General features: G+C 35.6%; 1 protein-coding gene across 3 annotated transcripts in view; it reads left to right on the top strand.

The window, feature by feature from the left end:
• ADGRG7 (adhesion G protein-coupled receptor G7) overlaps window positions 1–23,611 on the top strand; it is a 71,171-nt gene that overhangs the window by 28,735 nt on the left and 18,825 nt on the right. For all 3 annotated transcript variants that reach the window (XM_015065947.3, XM_053220773.1, XM_053220774.1), the window contains 5 exons: window positions 2,020–2,180; window positions 2,616–2,771; window positions 13,774–13,886; window positions 20,151–20,497; window positions 21,190–21,286. In XM_015065947.3, coding sequence (XP_014921433.1) covers window positions 2,020–2,180; window positions 2,616–2,771; window positions 13,774–13,886; window positions 20,151–20,497; window positions 21,190–21,286 — 874 coding nt within the window. The remainder of the gene's footprint in view (window positions 1–2,019; window positions 2,181–2,615; window positions 2,772–13,773; window positions 13,887–20,150; window positions 20,498–21,189; window positions 21,287–23,611) is intronic.

Raw genomic sequence — 23,611 nt, forward strand, 5'->3', positions numbered from 1 at the left:
TTTATTCATATGTTATCTTAACTTTTGCCTATCTGATAAATATGTTACCAGTATTTTTATATTCCTTTTGCAGCTTTGAAGTTCAATGATACGTTAGATTTTTTTCCTTCCTTTACTTGAACATCTTTTCATGTGTTATTAGACATTCTGATTTTCTACTCTGTGACTTGCCTATTCAAACACTATAATCATTTCTCTACTGGCTTTTTGTTTGTCTTTTTCTTATTGGTCATTAGAAGTTCTTTGTGTACTCTGAACACAAAGTTATATATTTGTTATATATAAGTCACAAATATCTTTTCTCCAGTCTGTAGCAATGACATGGATGGAACTAGAGTGTATTATGCTAAGCTAAATAAGTCAGTCAGAGAAAGACAAATACCATATGATGTCACTCATATGTGGAATTTAAGAAACAAAACATAGAGGAAGGGAGTAAAAAAAGAGAGAGGGAGGCAAACCATAAGAGACTCTTAACTATAGAGAACAATCTGAGAGTCGATGGAGGTGAGGTGGGTGGAGGGATGGGCTAAATGGGTATTAAGGAGGGCATTTGTTATGATGAGCACTGGCTGTTATACGTAACTGATGAATTACTAAATTCTACTACTGAAACCAATATTACATTATATGTTAACTAACTAGATTTTAAATAAAAACTTGAAAGAAAAAACTGTCAAGAAGGTATATCCAGAAATACAGATATTTAAAAAAATTATAGGTAAATAGAATTTCTTCTAGTGAATCTGAAGATCTAGTTGAAAGTGATTGTTTTCTAATAAATGAGCAAAATACTGTAGGAATGAGGAGAGGGGTAAGCAAGAATTTTCATTTTTTAATTTATATATTTCTATAGATTTGACCTTTAAATCAACCATGTCATTCTTTTATAAAAAACAATAATAATGAAAAGAAGCCTTACTGAATTTTTAGGGTTAACTTTGTTATCTAGTGTTGAGAAGGAACAATTTGGTAAGGTCAATGTGCCATGTAAAAACTCTGTAAACCAATGTCTTTATTTCTGGGTAGAGGATAGAACAACATGGCTGGCTGTGGAGGACATTTTAGGAGTCGTCAGGACATTGTCTGCCTATTTATGCAATCACACTGAATATGCTGGCTCACTGCCAGGGTTTTAGTTTTCCCGAAATCACTAGTAAAAGCAGAGTTTAGAAAATTATTTCAGTCTAAAATGTGTAATTATTTTTGTTGCTTCTGTTTTAAATATGACAACAGTTGTACAAAGTGTTAAGAGGCATTCCTCAGGTTGTTCTGTTTGACCACTGCCATGGCCAGTCTCCATACAAAAACCCTCTGCTGTGGCCATGCTTTTCTAGGGCCTCTGAGGAATAGCTGACCGCTTTTTCCAGCCCCCTGAAGAAATATGTCACAATAGCCTTTTAGCCTCGGGAAAGACCTGTGATCATCATGAAGTAGCCAATAGTTCAAGAGATGATGGAAAGTATCTGGCTCCACTGAAACAGTCCCTGATATGTGCAACGTGGGCTCCTGGCTCTGTGGCTGAATAGACTGGTTTCTGCTCAGTCCCTTTTAACAGGACACAGAACTCACAGACCACTTTTCTAGGCACAGCTGCCTCCATATTCGCTCACTGTTTCTGGTCTGATGTCTTAACAGTGGGTAAAGAGACATGGCTTTAGGCTACCTGAATGTCATGTTCACTCTTGCTGCATAGAAAGCAAGATGTTATTTTTATACATGAGATCCTCACAATACTTCCTTGAGGTGGATTAGGTAGAAACTTTTGTCCCTATTTAGAAGGTAAGGAATCTGAAACTCAGGAAAAAAAAATTAACGTGAGTGGAATGGCAAGCCACAGGTTATATATGTTAATTACATATTGCAATTGAAGAAAGATTCAGCCAGCAAACCATTTTTACTGTACTTTACTCAAAGATAAGCAGCCATGCAGTTGAACAATGACATGGGACTTTGTTTTTTGTTTGCCCTTAGGTTCATTTGTTGATTTTAGTTTTTATTTATTTTTTTTCTTCACAGGTAACACAACATGTGGCTTTATAGTGTATCAAAATAGCAAGTTTTTCCGATCAAAAATTTTTAAACCTAAATCAAATTTTAGTCAAAAAATTATCTCAGGCAAAACTGATGAAACAAAAAAAGATCAGAGAACTTCTGTTGAAATTGTCTTTAACCCAAGGGTGAGTTTTTCCCACTAACAACAAAAAAAATTCTGTCCACTTTTGATTACAAAAGCAGGGTTGGTTGGGCAAAAGAAATCTACAGAAAAACCCTTTATTTTTTTAAGTTTTTGTTTAAATTCCTGTTAGTTAACATACAGTGTAACATTAGTTTCATGCGTATAATATAGTTATTTCACAGGAAAATTCTGTGAAAGATTCTTTGAAAATATTCATTTATACCTTCTCCCACCTATGTTTTTGTCAGACTAGCTAAATGCAAAATGAACTAATTTGAATTTCATATCCTTTTCCCTCCTCCCTAATCTATAATGAAGATGTTACACTTAGTACATACCTAATTGATTTCTAATATGCTTATTTTCTTCTATTTGATTTTTTTCTACCTGGTTAAGTATTTAAAAAGAAATTAGTTGTAATTTTTTCAATTTACAGTATGATCCAAAAACATTCCAAATTCATTCCTATGCCTGTGTCTATTGGAATTTTATAAAAAGGGATTGGGACACAAATGGCTGTCACAAACAGAGGAGCACTGATGAATTCTTGTACTGCCACTGCAACCATACTACGAATTTTGCTGTATTAATGGTAAGGATGTACATAGTAATCTCTTTCGGGCCAAGAATTTTCCTTATACACAGCTCTGGTATATACTAAGTTGGAGATACCTTTGGGGCTTATTTTGCATAGAAATTCAACCTAGATTACATGGAAAAACAGGGAATGGAGTGATGACTTAAAAAGGAAGTTCTGGTAAAAGCAAGTAAATAGAGCTTTTTACAGTATGGTCTCAGGGTGGGTGAGTTCAGCACTGTGCATTTATTAGTGAGAAGGGAGCCCATATGCAAAAGAGGAGCTGACAGACTCCATTCAACTAACTCACATGTGAAACTTGAAGTTGTTATAGCCAGAGGTAAGGCTGTATAGTCTGTGTCGAGGATGGGTTTAATGCATACTTGACTATGGGTGGGCAGTTTAAATAAGTTACTCAAAGCTTTTTCCACTGGAATAATCTACGTTGCTAAGTTTATGCTAGAAGATAAAAGAGGAAAAACTCTTGAATTTATCCAATTTGTTCCATAGTTCCTTTATGTATTTCTTAAAGCTTAAAAGCAATTTTTTAAAAATATGAATATAGTTGACACACAATGTTACATTAGTTTCAGGTGTACAACATAGTGATTCGACACGTTTCTACATTAGGCTGTGCTCACCACAAGTGGAGCTATCATCTGTCACCTTTCAATGCTACCACAGTACCACTGACTATATTCCTTATGCTTTGCCTTTTATTCCTGTAATTATTTATTCCATAACTGAAAGCCTGTATTTCTCACTCCCTTCACTCATTTTGTTCTCCTCCATTCTCTGCCCTCTGGCAACATCAGTTTATTCTCTGTATTTACAGGTCTGATTATGCTTTTTGTTTGTTTATTCAAGTGTTTTTGTTTTTAGATTTCACATGAGTGAAATGATATGGTATTTTTCTTTCTCAGTCTGACTTATGTCCCTTAGCATAATACCCTCGAAGTCCACTCATGTTGTTGCAAATGGCACAATCTCATCCTTTTTTATGACTTTGTAATATTTCATCATACAAACATACCACATCTTCCTTATCCATTCATCTATTAATGTATTCCTTATATCTTTTAGCTCCAAAGCTACCCTGTGTGATAACTGATAACACTTAGCTCTGATGTTCAGCTAAAAATGCACCTTTGAAAGTTCTTGGGTTGACTCTTTTAAGAGAGAAACTTTTGTTTGTTCTATTTTCAGAAATGTATTATTCTGGTAAAACCAAAAATGTTAGTTTTTACACTTGATGGAATGCTTTTTTATGTAATGTAATGGGGAAGGATGTAGTGTCTTACACTTATTGATACTATGAATCTTCCTGAGACAAGCAGATGTTTCCATTCTTCACTAAATGTGATGTAGCTATATTCGGGAAGCCAATAGAGATCAGAACATACATAGGATATCAAATGTTGGAAACTTTCTTATAAAAAAAATTATTGCATACATTTTTATTTATTTTTTTAAATTTTATTTAAATCCAAGTTAGTTAACATATAGTGTAATAATGGTTTCAGAAGTAGAATTTAGTGATTCATCCCTTACATATAACACCCAGTGCTCATCCCAACAAGTGTCTTTCTTAATATCCATCACGCATTTAGCCCATTCCCTCACCCACCTCCCCTCCAGCAGCTCTCAGCTTATTCTCTGTATTTAAAAGTCTCTCATGGTTTTCCCCCCTCTCTGTTTTTATCTTATTTTTCCTTCCATTCCCCTTTGTTCATCTGTTTTGTTTCTTAAATTCCAATTATGAATAAAATTTTATGATATTTGTCTTTTTCTGACTGACTGACTTATTTTACTTAGCATAATACATTCTAGTTCCATCCATGTCGTTGCAAAAGGCAAGATTTCATTCTCTTTGATCACAGAGTAATATTCATATATGTATATGTGTGTGTGTGCATATATATATATATATATGCCATTTCTTCTTTATCCATTCGTCAGTCAATGGATATTTGGGTTCTTGCCATAATTTGGCTATTGTTGATAGTGCTTGCTATAAATATTGGGGTGCATGTGACCCTTCAAATCAGCATTTTGGTATCATTTGGATAAATACCTAATAGTGCAATTGCTGGGTCATCGGATAGTTCTATTTTTAATTATTTGAGGAACCTCCACGCTGTTCTTTAGAGGTGGCTGCACCAGTTTGCATTCCCAGCAGCAGTGCAAAAGGGTTCCCCTTTCTCTACATCCTTGCCAACATCTGTGATATCCTGAGTTGTTAGATGTGAGGTGGTATCTCTGACAGGTGTGAGGTGGTATCTCATTGTGATTTTCATTTGTATTTCCCTGATGATGGGTGAAGTTGAGCATTTTTTCATGTGTCTGTTAGCCATCTAGATGTACTCTTTAGAAAAGTGTCCATGTTTTTTGCCCGTTTCTTCACTGGATTATTTGATTTTTGGATGTTGAGTTTGGTAACTTCTTTATAGGTTTTGGATACTAACCCTTTATCTGATATGTCATTTGCAAATATCTTCTCCCATTCCATCAGTTGCCTTTTAGTTTTGATTGTTTCCTTCACTGTGCAGAAGCTTTTTATCTTGAAGAAGTTCCAATAGTTCATTTTTGCTTTTGTTTCCCTTGCCTCTAGGCAAGTAAGAAGTTGCTATGGATGAGGTTAGAGGTTGTTGCCTGTTTTCTTCTCAAGGATTTTAATGGTTTCCTGTCTCACAATTGGGTCTTTCATCCATTTTGAGTTTTGTGTGTGTGTATAGTGTAAGAAAGTAATCCAGGTTTATTTTTCTGCATGTTTCTGTCCAATTTTCCCAACATGAATTACTGAAAAGACTGTCTTTTCTATTGGACATTCTTTCTTGCTTTGTCAGAGATTAGTTGACCATATGTTTGTGGGTCCATTTCTGGGGTCTCGATTCTGTCCATTGATCTATGTGTCTGTTTTGTGCCAGTACCATACTGTCTTGATGAGTATAGCTTTGTAACAAAGCTTGAGGCCCAGAATTGTGATGTCTCCAGCTTTGGTTTTATTTTTCAAGATTACTTTGGGGTCTTTTCTGATTCCATACGGATTTTTGAATTTTGTGCTCTAGCTCTGAAGAATGCTGTTTATTTTGATAGGGATTGTGTTGAATGTGTAGATTCAACAATTGTTGAATTGTATTTGTACAACAATTGTAATTGTGTATTTTAACAATATTTGTTCTTCTAATACATGAGCATGGAATGTTTTTCCATTTCTCTGTGTCTTCTTCAATTTCTTTCATAACTTTTGTAGAATTTTCAGTGTACAGATATTTCTTTGGTTAGGTTTATTCCTAGGTATTTTACAGCTTTTGGTGTAACTGTAAATGGAATGTATTCCTTGATTTCTCTTTTTGCTTCTTCAATATTGGTGTATAGAAGTGCAACCAATTTCTGTACATTGATTTCCTATCCTGCAACTTTGCTGAATTCATGGATCAGTTCTAGAAGTTTTTTGGTAGTGTCTTTCAGGTTTTCCATGTAAAGTAGCATGTCATCTGTGAAGAGTAAAAGTTTGACTTCTTCCTTACTGATTTTGATGCATTTTATTTCTTTTTGTTGTCTGATTGCTTAAGATAGGACTTCCAACACTGTGTTGAACAACAATGGTGAAAGTGGACATCCCTGTCATGTTCCCGACATTAGGGGGAAAGCTCTCAGTTTTTCCCCATCGAGGATGATATTAGCTGTGGGTCTTTTGTATATAGCCTTTATGATCTTGAGGTATGTTCCTTCTATCCCTACTTTCTTGAGGGTTGTTATTAAGAAAGGGTGCTGTATTTTATCAAATGCTTTTTCTACATCTATTGAGAGGATCATGTGGTTCTTATCCTTTCTTTTATTGATGTGATGTATCTCACTGATTGACTTGCAGATATTGAACCACTCCTGCAGCCCAGGAATAAATCTCACTTGATTGTGATGAATAATTCCTTTAATGTATTGTTGGATTTGGTTTGCTATTATCTGGCTGAGAATTTTTGCATCCATGTTCATCAGGGAGATTGTCTGTAATTCTCCTTTTTAGTGGGGTCTTTGTCTGGTTTTGAAATCAAAGTAATGCTGGCTTTGTAGAATGAGTTTGGAATTTTTCCTTCCATTTCTATTTTTTGTAACAGCCTCAAAAGAACAGATATTAATGCTTCTTCGAATGTTTAGTAGAATTCCCCTGGGAAGCCATTTGGCCTGGGCTCTTGTTTTTTGGGAAATTTTTTATTACTGATTCAATTTCTTTATGGTTATGGGTCTGTGTAAATTTTCTATTTCTCCCTGTTTTAGTTTGGTAGTTTATATGCTTTTAAGAATTTGTGCATTTCCTTCAGATTGCCCAATTTGTTGGCATATAATTGCTTATAATATTCTCTTATAATTGTTTGTATTTCTGTGGTTTTAATTGTGATCTCTCCCCTTTCATTCATGATTTTATTTATTTGGGTCCTTTCTTTTTTCTTCTTGATAAGTCTGGTTAGGGGGTTATCCATTTGTTAATTCTTTCAAAAAACCAAATCCTGGTTTTGTTGATCTGTTCTACTCTTGATACACACACACACACACACACACACACACACACACACACACACATATATATACACATATATGTATATATATATGTATATATAGATAGGCTATATATATATATATATATATATATATATATAAAATTGATTTCTGCTGTAATCTTTATTATTGCCTTTCTGCTGTTTGGGGGCTTTATTTACTGTTCTTTTTCCAGTTCCTTTAGGTGTAAGGTTAGGTTGTGTGTCTGAGATATTTTTTCCTTCTTTAGGAAGGCCTGGATTGCTATATACTTCCCTTTCATGATTGCCTTTGCTTCTCCCAGGGGTTTTGTTTTTATTTTCATTGGCTTCCATGTACTTTTGCATTTCCTTTTTAATTTCTTTGTTAGATTATTCTTTCTTTAGTAGGGTGTTCTTTAATTTCCACATATTTGTGGTCTTTCCAAATTTTTTCCTGTGGTTGATTTCAAGTTTCATAGCATTGTTGTCTGAAAATATGCATGGCGTGATATCTATCTTTTTGTACTTGTTCAGGGCTGATTTGTGACCCAGTATGTGATCTATTCTGGAAAATGTTCCATGTGGACTCAAGAAGGATGTGTATTATGCTGCTTTAGGATGAAATGTTCTGAATATATCTGTTAAGTCCATCCAGTACAGTGTGTAATTGAGAGCCATTGTTTACTTTGTTGATTTTCTGCTTAGATGACCTATCCATTTATATAAGTGGGGTGTTGAAGTCCCATACTATTATGATATTATTATCTATGTGTTTCTTTATGTTTGTGATTAATTGATGTATTTATTTGGATGTTTCAATTTGGGGGCATAAATATTTATAATTGTTAGCTCTTCTTGGTGGACAGTCCCCCTAATTATGATATAATGCCCTTCATCTTCATTTCTTGTTATAATCTTTGTTTTAAAATCTAGTTTGTCTGATATGGGGCACCTGGGTGGCTCAGTTGGTTGAGTGTCTGACTTTGGCTCAGGTCATGATGTCACAGCTCATGAGTTTGAGCCCTGAGTCAGGCTCTGTGCTGACAGCTCAGAGCCTGAAGCCTGGTTCAGATTCTGTGTCTCCCTCTCTCTCTACCCCTCCCCTGCTCACACTCTGTCTCTCTCTCAAAAATAAATAAACATTAAAAAAATTTAAAAAAATCTAGTTTGTCTGATATAAGTATGGGTACTCCAGCTTTCTTTTAATGTCCATTAGCATGACAGATGGCTTCCATCCTCTTACTTTCAATCTGCAGGTATCTTCAGTCTAAAATGAGTCTCTTGTAGGAAGCATATGGATGGGTTTTGTTTTCTTATCCATTTTGATATCCTATGTATTTTGATTGGAGCATGTAGTCCACTTACATTTAGTGTGATTATTGAAAGATATGAATTTAGTGTCATTGTGCTGCTTGTAGAGTTGGTGTTTCTGGGGACGTTCTTTGGTCCTTCCTAGTCTTTGTTGCTTTTGGTCTTTTTTTTTTTTCTTTGTTTTTCTCCACTCAAGGAGTCCCCCTTAAAGTTTCTTGCAGGGTTCATTTAGTGGTCATGAACTCCTTTAGTTTTTGTTTGTCTGGGAAACTCTTTATCTCCTCCTCTTTTGACTGACAGCCTTGCTGGATAAAGAATTTTTAGATGCATATTTTTCTGATTATGCACATTGAATATATCCTGCCACTTCTTTCTGGTCTGCCAAGTTTCTGTGGACAGGTCTGCTGTGAACCTGATCTGTCTTCCCTAGTAGGTTAAGGGCTTTTTTTTTTCACTTTCATAATTCTTTCCTTGTCTGTGTATTTTGTGAATTTGACTATGATATGCCTTTGTGGTGGTCAGTTTTTGTTGAATCTAATGGGAGTTCTCTGTGCTTCTTGGATTTTGATGTCTGTATGTTTCCCCAGATTAGGAAGGTTTTCAGCTATAATTTCCTCACATAAACCTTCTGCTCCTTTTTCTCTCTCTTCTTTTTCTGGGACTGCAATGATTCGAAAATTATTCCTCTTTAATAAGTCACTGAATTCTCCAAGTCTTGTATCATGACTTTTTGCCTTTGTTTCCCTCTTTTTTTCTGCTTCATTATTTTCAATAATTTTATCTTCTATATCACTGATTTGCTGCTCTGCTTTGTCCATCCTTACATTATGGCATGAATTTGAGATTGTATTTTTAATTTTGGCCTGACTAGATTTTAGTTCTTTTGTCTCTGTAGAAAGGGATTCTCTGGTATCTTCTATCCTTTTCAACCCTAGGTAGCATTCTTATAATTGTGGTTTTAAATTCTAGGTCAGACATATTAATTATATCTGTGTTGATCAAATCCCTGGCTGTCATTTCTTCCTGTTTTTTCTTTTGAGTTGAATTCCTCCATCTTGTCATTTTGGAGGAAGAAAAAGATTAATAAAATAAAAAATAAAAATTAAAAACAAAATAAAACAAAATAAAATAAAGGAAGCTAGATCTTAGGCATGTTTTGGTTTGCTGGTTGAGAGAAACTTGATAAAATAGAGAAAAAAGAGAAAGGAAAAAAGTTAAATTTTTTAAAAAAATTTTAAATAATAAAATGGAATAAAATAAAATAAAGAAAATAAAATAGAATAAAAAAATAAAAAAAGAATTTGCTCTTTCTGTGTCTAGGAAACAAAAAGAAAGAAAAAAGAAAAGAACCTAAGCAAAAACAGTATAGAAAATGAGCAAATAAAAGAACCAGCAAACAGAATAAAACCTGAATGAAGTTACATCCAGTATCCCCTAGAACAGAATCTTTGCAGCATATTATAGTCGTAGACTAATAAGCAGGTGGAAGGGATTTGTGCTGGTCTTCTAGGGGATGTGCCTGGAGGGCTCAGTTGAGCAGGGTTTGGTGTAATGGCTCCATTCTCCACCTGGTGGCACTGCTTAGCTTACTAGGGTCGATTTGTGTGTGTGCATGCACACACATGCACACATGTGCTTTAGAAGTGAAAATGACTTTACCCACCTTTCACACAGGAACCTGTAGCCTCATGACTTGCTATCAAGCACCCTCCTTTGTCATAGGCTTCTATCCACTCCCCACCTGTACCTTGTACCTGTCCAAGCTGTCCACTTGCCAGGTGGCACCTCCCTCCAGAGTTTTATCTCAGATAGGGCTGTGTTTCAAAACCCCACACTTCAGACACCCCTTTGACTTGGACCTGTGCCAACTCTCTGCAAGAGGGTCTCACCATACAATGGCCAGGAGCTGGCTTGCCCCAGATAACGTTCCTGTGATCACACAGTGGCAGAGGCCACTGTGGGCAAATCACATCACACAGCCTGCACTAGGTTTCCCTACACTCTGGGGTCTTTGTTCTAATATCAATAAACGTGACCACTCTCCAAGGTCCACTGAGACTTTCACCTGCGGGGAGCCCATATGGCCTCTACCAAATGCACTCCAATCTGGGGAACCACTTCTCCCTATGTGGTACACGGATCCCTCAGACCACACTACTTCCTCCTGGAAAATTCTGGGGATTTTTCCCTACTTCCTCACCAGAACACTGAGCTCTGAAACTTCAGACTTTGGACTTCACTGTTTATAGAATCCTGGCAGTATTGAAACCCTCTCCTTTTCTCCCCATCAGAGAACAGGTGTTGATTGTTTTCAGTCCCTGCGGGTATTTTCACTCTTTCTCTCTTTCTCTCCAGCTACTTTTAGGGGGAGTGCTTTTCTTGTGTGATTTCAATGTGCTGCATTCTCCCCCTTTGTCTTTCTTTCCTCTCTTTGTGAAAACAGCTCAGTACCCTCTATGGCTCCGTGGCTTTTCTCTCCCCCAGTTCACCTCTCCACACCCCATACCTGCCAAGTTCTCTGTTTCCAATTATGCAGATTGTTGCATTAATCCTCAGATCAGTTTCCTAGGTGTTCAAAACGGTTTGATGCTGATCTAGCTGCATTTCAGGGATGAGACAAGCTCAGGCTCCCTATACTACTCTGCCATCTTAACTCCTCTGTACTTGATTTACAAAAGTTTTTGAAATAACTATAGATTTCTTTCTTATTTATTTATTTATTTATTTATTTATTTATTTCTATTTTACAGTCTTTATGTCACTTTTTAAAGTTTATTTATTTATTTTTGAGAGGAAGTGAGAGGGAAAGAGAGAGTACACACGTGCATGTGTGCCAGGGGCAAAGGGAGAGAGAATCCCAAGCGGGCTCTACGTTTTCAGTACAGAGCCCAACTTGGGGTTTGATCTCATGGGTTCATGAGATCTCGACCTGAGCCAAATCAAGAGTCTGACACTTAACTAACTCAGCCACCCAGGTACCCCCATTTATTTCTTTTTCTTACTTTACTGTACTGGATTTAACTTTCAGTACAATTTTTTTTATATCAAGTTTTAATTTACATTCTAGTTACTTAACATATGGTTTAATATTAGTTTTAGGAGTAGAATCCAGTGATTCATCACTTACATATAACACCCAGTGCTCATCACAAGTGCCCTCCTTAACACCCATCACCAATTTAAACCATCCCTCCCCCTACTTTCCCTCCTTTAACTCTCAGTTTGTTCACTATAGTTTAGAGTCTCTTATGGTTTTCCTCCCTCTCTTTTTCCCCCTTCCCCTATGTTCATCTGTTTTGTTTCTTAAATTTCATATATGAGTGAAATAATATGGTATTTGTCTTTCTCTGACTGACTTATTTTGCTTAGCATAATACACTCTAGCTCCATCCATGTCATTGTAAATGGCAAGATTTCATTCTTTTTGATGTCTGAGTAATATTCCATTGTGTGTATGTGTGACACACAGCACATCTTCTTCATATCACATCTTCTTTATCCATTCCTCAGTTGATGGACATTTGTGCTTTTTCCATAATATGACTATTGTGGATAATGCTGCTATAAACATTGGGGTTTATGTGCCCCTTCAAGTCAGCATTTTTGTATCCTTTGGGTAAATACCTAGTAGTTTAATTGCTGGGTCAAAGGGTAGTTCTATTTTTAACTTTTTGGAGACCTCTATACTGTTTTCCAGAATGGCTGCACCAGTTTGCATTCCCACCAGCACTGTAAGAGGTTTCCCCTTTCTCCACATCCTCACAAACGTGTTATTTCCGGAGTTGTTAATTTTAGCCATTCTCACAGGTGTGAAATTATAGTTTTCTTATTTTAACTATCAAACCTTTATTATTTTAATTGACTTTGCTTATTTTCTAACGTATTGCAGAGAGATCTACTTTCTTAATTAGAAAATAGTAAAGATAAAAATTAACTTTTTTGATACCTTTAAGATCATTACTATCATTTGCTAGATGTGTAAAGCTTGGGTTGCTATATATATTAAATGATACGTAATACATTGTCACAGTTATTTTTCTTCTTTTCTGAGGTCAGGCTTTCAGCTATTTCTTCTCATTAATGTCTGAATCTGCCTCAATGCCTACCACTCACTTTGTAATTAGTTTGGGTTGCCAAATTTTTTTAAAGTTTGATTAGAACTTTAAAATATCTAAATAAATAAATAAAATATCTAAATAAAATAAATATGTATCTAAAATAGGAGCAGATAGGCTCTAAGTGAATAGATGATTTCTAAGCTTGAAGGTTTATGTATATTCTATGATTCTTTGGTATCTAGTCAGTATACTGTACACAGGAAGTAACATGAAGTCTTTGTTTTATAATTTTTAAAAATGAAAACTATTTTATTTTTGTTTTCTTCCTATAAAAGTAATACATATTTATTGCATAAGGTATGAAAGTTTATCTATTAAGCAGAAATATATTTATTCAAGAGATGTGGGTAATATTTGTAAGTACATTAAAAAAGTAAGCTCTGGAGAAGAGATATGATTTCAAGAGGAAGGGTGGTATGATGTGGGGTAGCCGGCAGTTAAGAGAAAACTATATTTTTTAATGTTTCTACATTACTTTCATGTTATATAAATATTACTTTCTATTTTTTTAACTATTAAAATAAAGGCAGGCAAAAATATTATATATATCCTACCCACCCAGTGACCACCATTATTACCTCTCCATAGAATATACTTATCTATGAATATATGTTAAAATACTGGGCTAGATATAGATATATTGGACAACAATAAGACTGCCGGTTTAAAAAAAATTAGCAGGATCACATGAACATCTTTCCATGTCCAAAAAACATTTCTGCAACTTTATTTTTAGTGCATTAGCTCAGATATGCATACTTCCTCTTGGATGATAGTTACATACAAAAATAACGTGAGGGATAAATTTTAGATTTTAGACATTGAGGTAAAGTATATATGTTTTCTTTAACTGAATTGGTTAGATAACTGTTCTCAACACTCTAATTCATATAAACTGCTTAGAGAAAAGGGGTTAATTTATTTCTTTTTAAAATATATTAACAGTTTTATAAAAAGACATATCTGGCAACTATCTGGTTATTTTGACCAATGTAACTTTTTATGATGTTGACTTTCATAGACATTTCAGGAATTGTTAGTAAAAAATATGAGTCTTAACTTGTTTTTTAGAGTTTCGAAAAGAAGTATAAATATCCTGCATCACTAGACATATTATCCAATGTTGGATGTGCGCTGTCCATTACTGGTCTGGCCCTTACAATTGTATTTCAGATTGTCACCAGGTAAGAAGGGAAACAGGCTCCTTTTATAAGAAAAATTGCTATCTTGATATTATTTCCTCTGCACATATTCTCATCATAATATGGTCTCTTGGAGATAAAAGGGAAATCAGAATTAGTTCAACAAGTTCATCTTACAGAAGAGCACACTCAGTTCTGAAGAGGCTAAGAAATACATACAAATAAATTTATAATTAAAACTGTGGTAAGTGCTTTGAAGAAAAATTACATACCATGTGATTATAAGTTTGTCATGTAAAAGTAGTGTGGTCCCATAGCTCATTAATGCTATATAGTTCCTTTGTGTTGAATAGAACCATACCTACCAATTTGCATTTATAAAAGAGCAAAACATTGCTAAACAATATTTTTGAAAATTAAACTAATTTAAAATACATATTAAGTTTTCAAATGGTCAAACTTTTAAAAAGTCTTTAAATTCCATAGTTCGAAAAAAATCTAACTTAAGGGGCACCTGGGTGGCTAAGTCAGTTAAGTGTCCGACTTTGGCTCCGGTCATGATCTCACAGATTTTGGGTTCATGCCCCACATGGAGCTCTCTGCTGTTAGCATAACGCCCGCTTTGCCTCCTCCATCTCCCTCTCTCTCTGTTACTCCCAGCTTGTGCTCTCTCTCTCAAAAATAAATAATTTTTAAGAAATCTAACTTTAAAAATTACCTATAAACACATATTTCTTTCCACCTTGACCTCCTCACTAAAGGTCCAATTTTATATAGCACTTGTTATTTTTTTCAAATGCTACATTTTTATCAATATGTAAATATAAGTTTGTTATTTATTAGTTTACCTGGGTACTCTCTGTTTTCCCCATCAGCATGAAAATCAATGAGAACAGTGACTTTTTCTGATTTTGTTGTTTCTATTGTTGTTTGTTTTGTTTTGATTAGTGTATCCCCAAGACTGAGCACAGTACCTGGCCCTTAGTAGAGGAATATCTGTAGAATAAGTGGGACTATTGAGTATTCCTATGTGGTCCTCCTCACAAACTCAAGATATCCCAAGATGAATTCATCTTTCTTTCAGAATTCTTTCTCCCTACTAAATTCTCTCATAAGTGTTTTCTCAGATGTGTAGGCTCAGAACCTTTTATTCTGAAAGCATTGCTGTTTAAAATATTTCCTGAAATTTTATTTAAAAAGTTGAAAACCTATAGAAAAGTTGCTAAATTTTCAAGCATTTCCTAAGGACACGGGTATTCTCTTCTACAGTATAATACCATTATTCTCACTCAGGAAATTCAACTCAACCAATTTACCATTGATATAATGTTACTGTGTTAATATACAATCCATATTCAAATTTCTGCAGTTGTTCCATTAATATCCGTTATAGCTGAGTGGTCCCCCTCCCCAATTCATTTAGTTGCTATGTTTCTTTTCTTAAAATTTTTTTAATGTTTATTTATTTTTGAGAAAGAGACAGAGCACGAGTTGGGGAGGGGTAGAGAGAGAGGGAGACACAGAATCTGAAGCAGGCTCCAGGCTCTGAGCTGTCAGCATAGAACCTGATGTGGTGCTTGAACTCAAACTGTGAGATCATGACCTGAGCCGAAGTTGGACACTTAACCAACTGAGCCACCCAGGAACCCCAGTTGTCGTGGTTCTTAGTCTCATTTAGCCTAAAATAATTCCTCTGCTTTTCTGTTTGTTTTGGTATTTGGGGACATTAAATCTTTTGAAATGTTCGTGTCAGTTATATTGTAGAAAGTAGAATATTCAACAGTTTAGGATTTGTCTGAAATGTTCCTCATGATTAGATAGGGGTTAAATATTTTTGATGAGAATACTACATCATTAAGTCTTTTTCAGTGTGGTATATATAGCAAGAAGCATGTGATGTCAGTCTGTCCCATTATTGGTTGTATTAAGTTGGATTCCTTGTTTACAGTGGTGTCTAGTGGAATTCTACACCCTAAAGGTTAATATTTTCCCCTTTGTAAGCAATAAGTAATCTGTGGGATGATACTTTAAAATTGTGTGACTCTTCTGTCCCCCAACTTTTACTCAATGGTTCTTATTGGAATATGTTATTACCTTGATGGTTGAAAATGATTCTTTCTCTTTATTTACTCTATTCCTTTGTAAAGAAGTGTACTCTTGAATGTAACCAGAGGGAGTCTCTTCATGTTGTTTTGGCATGTCCCTAGCAGTCTTTAAGCACTTTTTAATTTCAGGTACAGCAAGATGACCCAGGCACATTTTTCACTTTCTCTGCTCATATTCAGAAAAAGCCATTTGTTCAAAGAGCCAGAACTCCTTTTGATTCCTCTTCTTTATCTATCACACTTAATGAATCTCTTGCCATTCACTCAAAGTTTTTATAATGAGTGCTAATTATGGGCCAAGCACCACATACAAACTGAATACCAAACTATGAACAGCAAGTAAGCTCTCATTTCTCATGATATTTATATTCTTTGGCAAAGACAGATGTTATACAGATATATACAGAATTAAATATATGATTACAAATAGTGGTAAGTGCCTTGAATGAACATTGCATGCCATGTAGTTACAGGTCTGTTATGTAAAATGAAATGGCTCTTATATTTGTCCTTTTATTTGTATTTCTTTTTTTAAAATGTCCATCTTTGAGAAAGAGCAAGTTGGGGAGGGGCAGAGAGAGGGGGACAGAGGAACTGAAATGGGCTCTATGCTAGCACAGAGAGCATAATGAAGGGCCCAAACTCAAGAACTGCAAATTGCAAGATCATGACCTAAGCTGAAGTTGGACGCATTCCACCTGAGCTACCAGGGCCCCCTTTTATTTGTCTTTCTATCGTAATCATACTTGAACAGTTTTTGAACCCATTTGAATAAGTTGTGGTAGGTACATAACTAGTGTCTTTGCCTAAAATTTCAGTACTTCTAGTGGTTTTCAGATTTTTTTTTCATTCTCTATTGACATGTTTCTTAGCACAGTTATGCTGCCATGTATGTCACTAAAAATTCATCAGGAAACAAAAACAAAAATTAAAAAATGGTATTGACTTCTAAACGTGAATCAAATAGTTTTCTTTGTTCATGGACAGGGTCCCCCATAATTATATATAAATTACATATAATATGTATAATTTATAGTAAATTATAAATAATTTAGATACATAAGATATATAAGCTACATAATATATGTTATAATACATTATCTAATTATATATATTATATAGAAAAATAACATAATATTAATGTACAGAATATAGAAATGTACAGAAGAGCCAGGCTATTTGAAAATAGCCTGTTCTTCCTGTGGATTACAATTTCTGTTTGAAACTGGAAAAAAATTAGAAGCTAACTTTGCTTTTATATAAAAGGAATCTTTTGAGTACTTTTTGCAGTTCTGGTCATTAAAACTTTCAAAAGACTGAATTAAATTTTGAATTATTCAGAAAATCTCAACTAAAACATCAAGAGGACGAGCAGAGTTCTGTTTAAATATACACTTTTTATGCACTGTAGAAATCCAAAGACTGAGAAGGTTCATGATGGAATGTTATAAAATCATAAAGGATATGTAATTAGTAAGCAGACTTATTCATCAGATTCTGAGATATTAAAAATGGGTACTTGGAGATGTTAGAACTTTAAGCACAGTAATAAACTTAGGGAAATAGTTATTTGAAGAGGCCTTGTATTCTGAAAAACCCAGAAAGGCTTAGATGGTAGTGAATGGACATTCTGTAACTTTCATTAATATAAGACTGCATACCATAGTATACAGAGAACTATAATATGTCATTAAAGGGGCCTTATGGATATATCTGCCTTTAACCATTAAGGCAAACAATACATGCACAGTAAAGACAATATGAAACCTCACATTTGAGATCAACCCTTATTTAGGGAAACCTTGAATTCTCTGCCAATCTGAATATACACAGGTAGGCCACCACAGAACACACATGTGAGCATGAGCACACACACCCATTCTCATTTTCTCTCTCTCTCCCTCCCACTGCCTTTTAAAGACTCCTGGTAAACAATGCCAGCTTGCAGACAAAATGAGAAAAGGCTCTTCTTTTCTAGCAAAGATCTTAGGTAAAGGTGAGAAGGTAACAAACTCAAAAGTTTTAAAGAATCCTTGGTTCTACCCCCCAGAAATTATGTCTTCAAACAAAGGAACAGTCTTCAAGCATGGTTTATATTATAAGGATCATCCAGAGCATCTTGGCCATTTGACTGTCAGCAAGTATTTCCTAAATTATGTTTCTTGGACACAGGTGAAATTTTGTTGAGTATAAGCCTTTCAGAGGGATAGTAATCATCAGTCTACTCAAATTATGAAGAATGTCATTAGTAGCAATAGACCATGGAACACATTTTAAATATTTTTACTTAATTTAAAATGTTTATGAAAACCTTACTCTTTAAATGTAATATAAGCTAAACTTATACCATTTTGTTTTAAACTTATAAAAGTAGTTCAAAATTATATTTGGCCTTATTTTTTTTAATACAAAATTTATCGTCAAATTGGTTTCCATATAACACCCAGTGCTCATCCCAACGGGTGCCCACTCTTAGGTGGATCCTGAGAAACTTAACAGAAGACCATGGGGGAGGTGAAGGGGGGAAAAAAGAGAGGGAAGGAGGCAAACTATAAGAGACTCTTAAAAACTGGCCTTCTTTTAAAATCCATACTTGATTTTTTTTATATAAAAGACTTTATTTATTTATTTATTTATTTATTTATTTATTTATTAAATGTTTATTTGTTTTGAGAGAGAGAATGTGTGTGTGTATGCCAGGGTGGGGGAGGGACAGAGAGACTAGGAGAGAGGGAGAATCCCAAGCAGGCTCCTGCTCTCAGCATAGAGCCCCACATGGGGCTCGAACCCACAAACCATGAGATCATGACCTGAGCCAAAATCAAGAGTCAGATACTTAACTGACTGAGTCACCCAGGCACCCTTATATAAAATACTTTTTAAAGTACAAGAGACTTTTTCTCCACATTTGAACATATGTTCACTTACTAATGTGGAATTTTTTCCTATTTTGAAATTTAAAAAAAAATCCATTTGGAGTCTTTCTATAGCTGGCCTTTGTATATGTTTGCAAATCTGGAGTGGAACCTATTGTCTATTATAGTAGAAGGCCCTAAAAGTTAGTGGCTTAAAACATTAATTTATGTCTAAGGACTTAATTTGAGCTCAAGTGGCTTGATGGGGCTCAGCTGTGATTCTTCCATTGGTCTCTCTTATGGTCTCCTGTGAGGAGTCAGATGGTGGGTGGAGTTGGGCTAATCTGGGGCTCATCTGGTATGCTGGGAGAGATGGGTCTTTCTCCCTCTCCACATAGTCCCAGAGCATTCCTGTGCAGTTTCTTCAATAGGTTAGCTAGACTTTTTACCTGGTGGCTCAAAACTTCCAGAAGCGTGAAGGGGAAAGAAAGCTTGTTTTGAGTTTCATGGGCAGAGTGCCTTTATGGAGTCTTTCCTCCATTAAAAAAAAAATCAGAAAATGTTTCACCACTGTATAGGTATAAAGGTGAATATATTATATGTTCATATTTATTCTTTGACCTATAATAGTTAATTATTTTCCCCTTTGGTTTTAAAAGGAGTTAAAACTTTGCTGTGGGCCATAAAACTATCATTGGTCCTAAGCACTACTTTGGTGAATAAGTTGGCCCTGGCTTCCAGGCCTTCTGGCGCATTTCATTAGGGAGATCAAGTCACAGGTTGGCCCTGGGAGAGGATTACACAGCATATAGATACCAGAAAGTAGAATCCAGTGGGAGTCCTCTCTGCTGAATAGCAGTTACCTTTTATTATAACAGTTTCAAGAAAGGATGTATCGGGGGCACCTGTGTGGCTTAGTCAGTTAAGCATCTGACTCTTGGTTTTGGCTCAGGTCATGATCTCATGGTTTGAGCCCCACATTGGGCTCCAAGCTGACAGCATGGAGCCTGCTTGGGATTCTCTCTCTCTCTCTCTCTCTCTCTCTCTCTCTCTCTCTCTCTCTCTCTCTCTCCTCCCTCCCCTGCTCTCTTTTTCTCTTTCAATAAATAAATAAACTTAAAAAAAAAAAAGAAAAGATGTATTGACCTATTTTCTCTAACTCACTTCTCTGTGGAAATGAGAGGACAGTGAGCTCTTCTGGTGCAGTTAGAAAGGTAGGTTTACCAGCTGGCCCATGGGCTATGAGCTGGATTTACATCGAGTAATAATATTTTTCACTCACAATTTCACTAGAGTTTATTTTTTGCAGATGTTCTATTTGTTCAATTATATTTACTTGTTTTTAGGAACGTCAGAAAAACCTCAGTAACCTGGGTGTTCGTCAGCCTGTGCACATCAATGTTGATTTTTAACCTCCTCTTTGTGTTTGGAATCGAAAACTCCAATAAAAACTTAGTGAAACGTGATAATGACACCAATAAGATGGATTCTGATAAAAATGAAATACCCACGCAAGATACTGTTGTCATCTCGAATCCCACCTGCACTGTGATGGCTGTCTTGCTCCACTATTTCCTGTTAGTGACATTTACCTGGACTGGAATCAGTGCTGCCCAACTCTATTTCCTGCTAATTAGGACCATGAAGCCTCTTCCTCAACATTTCATTGTGTTCATCTCTTTAATAGGATGGGGCAAGTGTTTGCTTTTCCACTTAGTCATACATTAATTTTCTTGAAATAACTTAAAGGAATACCTACTTAAGGCCTAACAGCCCAAGTCCTTTAGGTAGGGGTGATGGAAAGCCAGCACCACCAGGAGTGCCTTCTGCCTGGTTGTTCACACTCCTGGGAAGGAGACACGTGTGATCAGGCAGCTGTACTAGTCACATCATAAGCTAAACTCAAATGTTAATTTCCTTTAACATCTTTAGTAGTTTGATTTGAAATTTAGACCACATATAATGTGTTTCCCAGCTACTTTAAAAGAAATATTTCAAGAAAACCAGAGTGACTCTAAGAAAAATAATTTCAAAAATTTTCAAGTTCCAGAAAAGAATTGTGTTCGTGGTATATAAATTTAAATTTCTTCAAGTGAAAGAGGAATTAGGCCATTTAAGAATGGAAATTGTGGTAAGTGTTACAAAGGAATCAGAAATAGTATCAGGTTATTATGTACAGCCAACAATAAAAGACAGAGGCAAAGAGTTACAGAAAAATTATGTCCACGATTGACCTACATCTGTAGGTCATTTAGTACATTGTCTAGAGTAGAAAGAATAACATAGTCTTGAAAAGGGTCAGACGTATAATTCATTTGTGTTCTTTTATAATTAATTTCAGTTTTGGGTAAATTATTAATTTGGTGCCTCTCTTTTGCCACATAGGAGTCCCAGCTATCGTGGTGGCTCTGACAGTGGGAATTATTTTTTCTCAGAATAGAAATGATCCACAATGGGAGTTAGAGTACCGGCAAGAGGAAATGTGAGTTTATATTTTTAAGAAATGTTCATTTATTTGATATAAGAGTGTAACTGTTCAGTGATATTGAATGTAAGTATCAATGTACATATGAATCTCACTTTATAACTGTCATAAGTGGGTATTTCAAATTCTCAAAGAACACATATTTTAAATATAGTGACATAAAAGTTTCCTATGATAAATCCTTTTGTAAAACAAGTAATTACCTTCTAAATTTATAATCTGAACTTCTTATATTAGATTTGTCTTCTTTAATTAAGCCTGAAAATCATAGGACACAATATGTGTGATCCGTAGTAACCCTTTATCTTAGTTTTTTTAATCTAGAAAATGGGAATTACAATGATAGTAATACCCACTCTGAGGTCATGGTGAGGGGTCAAGCGAGTGTGAAAATATTTCATAACTTGAAAAGCACTATCCATGCTTTTTACCAGTTCTATATTGATAAGATTATTATGAATACTTGATGATGATTTATCACACATTACAAATTCTTTCTGTGATTATAGTGTGAATAATTAACTCTTACTAATGGAAATACCTGACTGTATGGTGTTTGCTTTTTATGTGAGGTGGGAGAGAAGAAAACTGAGCTGAACTCTTTACATGTGTGTCTGCTGCCAAACAGCAACTGCTCTTTAATTTATCCTCCCTTCTCCTTTTATAATCCAGCCATTCTCATCCCCAGATCCACCTTAGGTCCCAAAGCAACTTAAAAAAACAACAACAGAATTCTAGGAAATGTGCCAGTACACCCAAGGAAAGTCTGTGTTGTCAGGGTGCATATCTAGTTCCAGGGCTGACCATGCCTAATTGTAGACTAGGAAGCTATCTTCCTGGCTTGATTTTAGGGGCCAAATACTCCAGGTACTATTTTCTCTGTTTAATTAGGGTTAAATATCTTTTAATTAGTTAAAAAATGTTTTAATTCCACAATTACAGAACAGGGGTAAGATGCAAATATCTCACGGGACAGGTAATTCACTTCATATAGCATCACTGATTTCCTTCCCTAACCCTGGGACAGGGCTAGACATACTACTGTCAAGGCCTTCAGGAGAAAGAAGCCTACCATCTTAGATATATTCACATTGAGCTATAAATAATTAAGAGCAGATTCTTTCCTGAGCACACTGTAGGTGTTAAGGAAGACACTAAGCAACGGATAATAGAAGTTGGAAAGAGAGGAAGGATGCTTAACATGAATATCTGCCTCATCTTGGACTCATCCCCCACCTTTCACCCTATACACATGCATCAATGGTCACATTTTTTCAGGATGTATGTGGAAAGAGAAGGGAGTATTTTTTGGTTTCTTGAGTTACCCTCCCAGCAATTATACCACCATATCCCACACTCTCCCCCACTGCTCCCAGCTCTGCCAGTCACACGTGAAACCCCTAACCCAGTTCCCCTCATGTACGGCTATCTCTGCAAGGACCCAATTAAGGGGTGACTGCAGGGCAGGACACACTCCTCTTTAATGCTCCATCCCTTGATTGTCAGTGCTGCCATCATATAGGCTGTTTCATACTTTCCTGAAGGATTGAGGTAACATGGAAAATTATAATGCCCGAGAGGGAAATTCTTTTCAGGTGAATGCTGCATATGATATAGAGCTGTCTTCATGGTATGTTTTCTGGCAAAATCACCATGGAATTAAACAGTTCATCCGAGGTCCACTTGTGATGCTCTCCAGACCTCAGGTCCATAGCTATTTGTCAGATCAGCCTCCATTGTGTGCTCTCCAATCTTAATTCTAGAAATTCCACTCCATACCTAAAAGGGTTAGTCTGACTGTAGGAACCATCCTCTCTTAGACAGCCTATTTCTCAAATCTGAGTTATTAAACCCAGAATAACAATAAGAAAGGCTATTATGAGAAGAGATTAAGCACGACTCTCTCTCCAGGAAGGACAAAGGAAAGAGGGGGTGAGGAGTCCTGTCTTAGTGCACACTTCCCGACGACCATGGGTATCTAAGCCTATTTCCCTTCCAGGTCTCCCCAGTGGTATGAGGTGGCTGAGAAGTCCTGCGTACATTTATAGGCACACACGCATGCACACACATTCACACACACACACACACACACACACACACACACACATCTATAGTACAAATAGTAATCCTCAGAAATTGTATTGTCAAAAGTAGAAACAACTCAAGACTCAGGTAAGGAAAAATATATATATGTATATATATTTGTATATGTATATGTATTTGTCAAATTGTTTCATAATTAACAAGTCTGCCTTTGTCCAATAGATGTGTATTGTTCATTTTCTTTCTCTATCCTTTCTTCCCCTCTTAAGCCGTGTTTCT

This window comes from Acinonyx jubatus, chromosome C2, assembly GCF_027475565.1.
Source record: "Acinonyx jubatus isolate Ajub_Pintada_27869175 chromosome C2, VMU_Ajub_asm_v1.0, whole genome shotgun sequence".
NCBI classification, from domain to species: Eukaryota; Metazoa; Chordata; class Mammalia; order Carnivora; family Felidae; genus Acinonyx; species Acinonyx jubatus.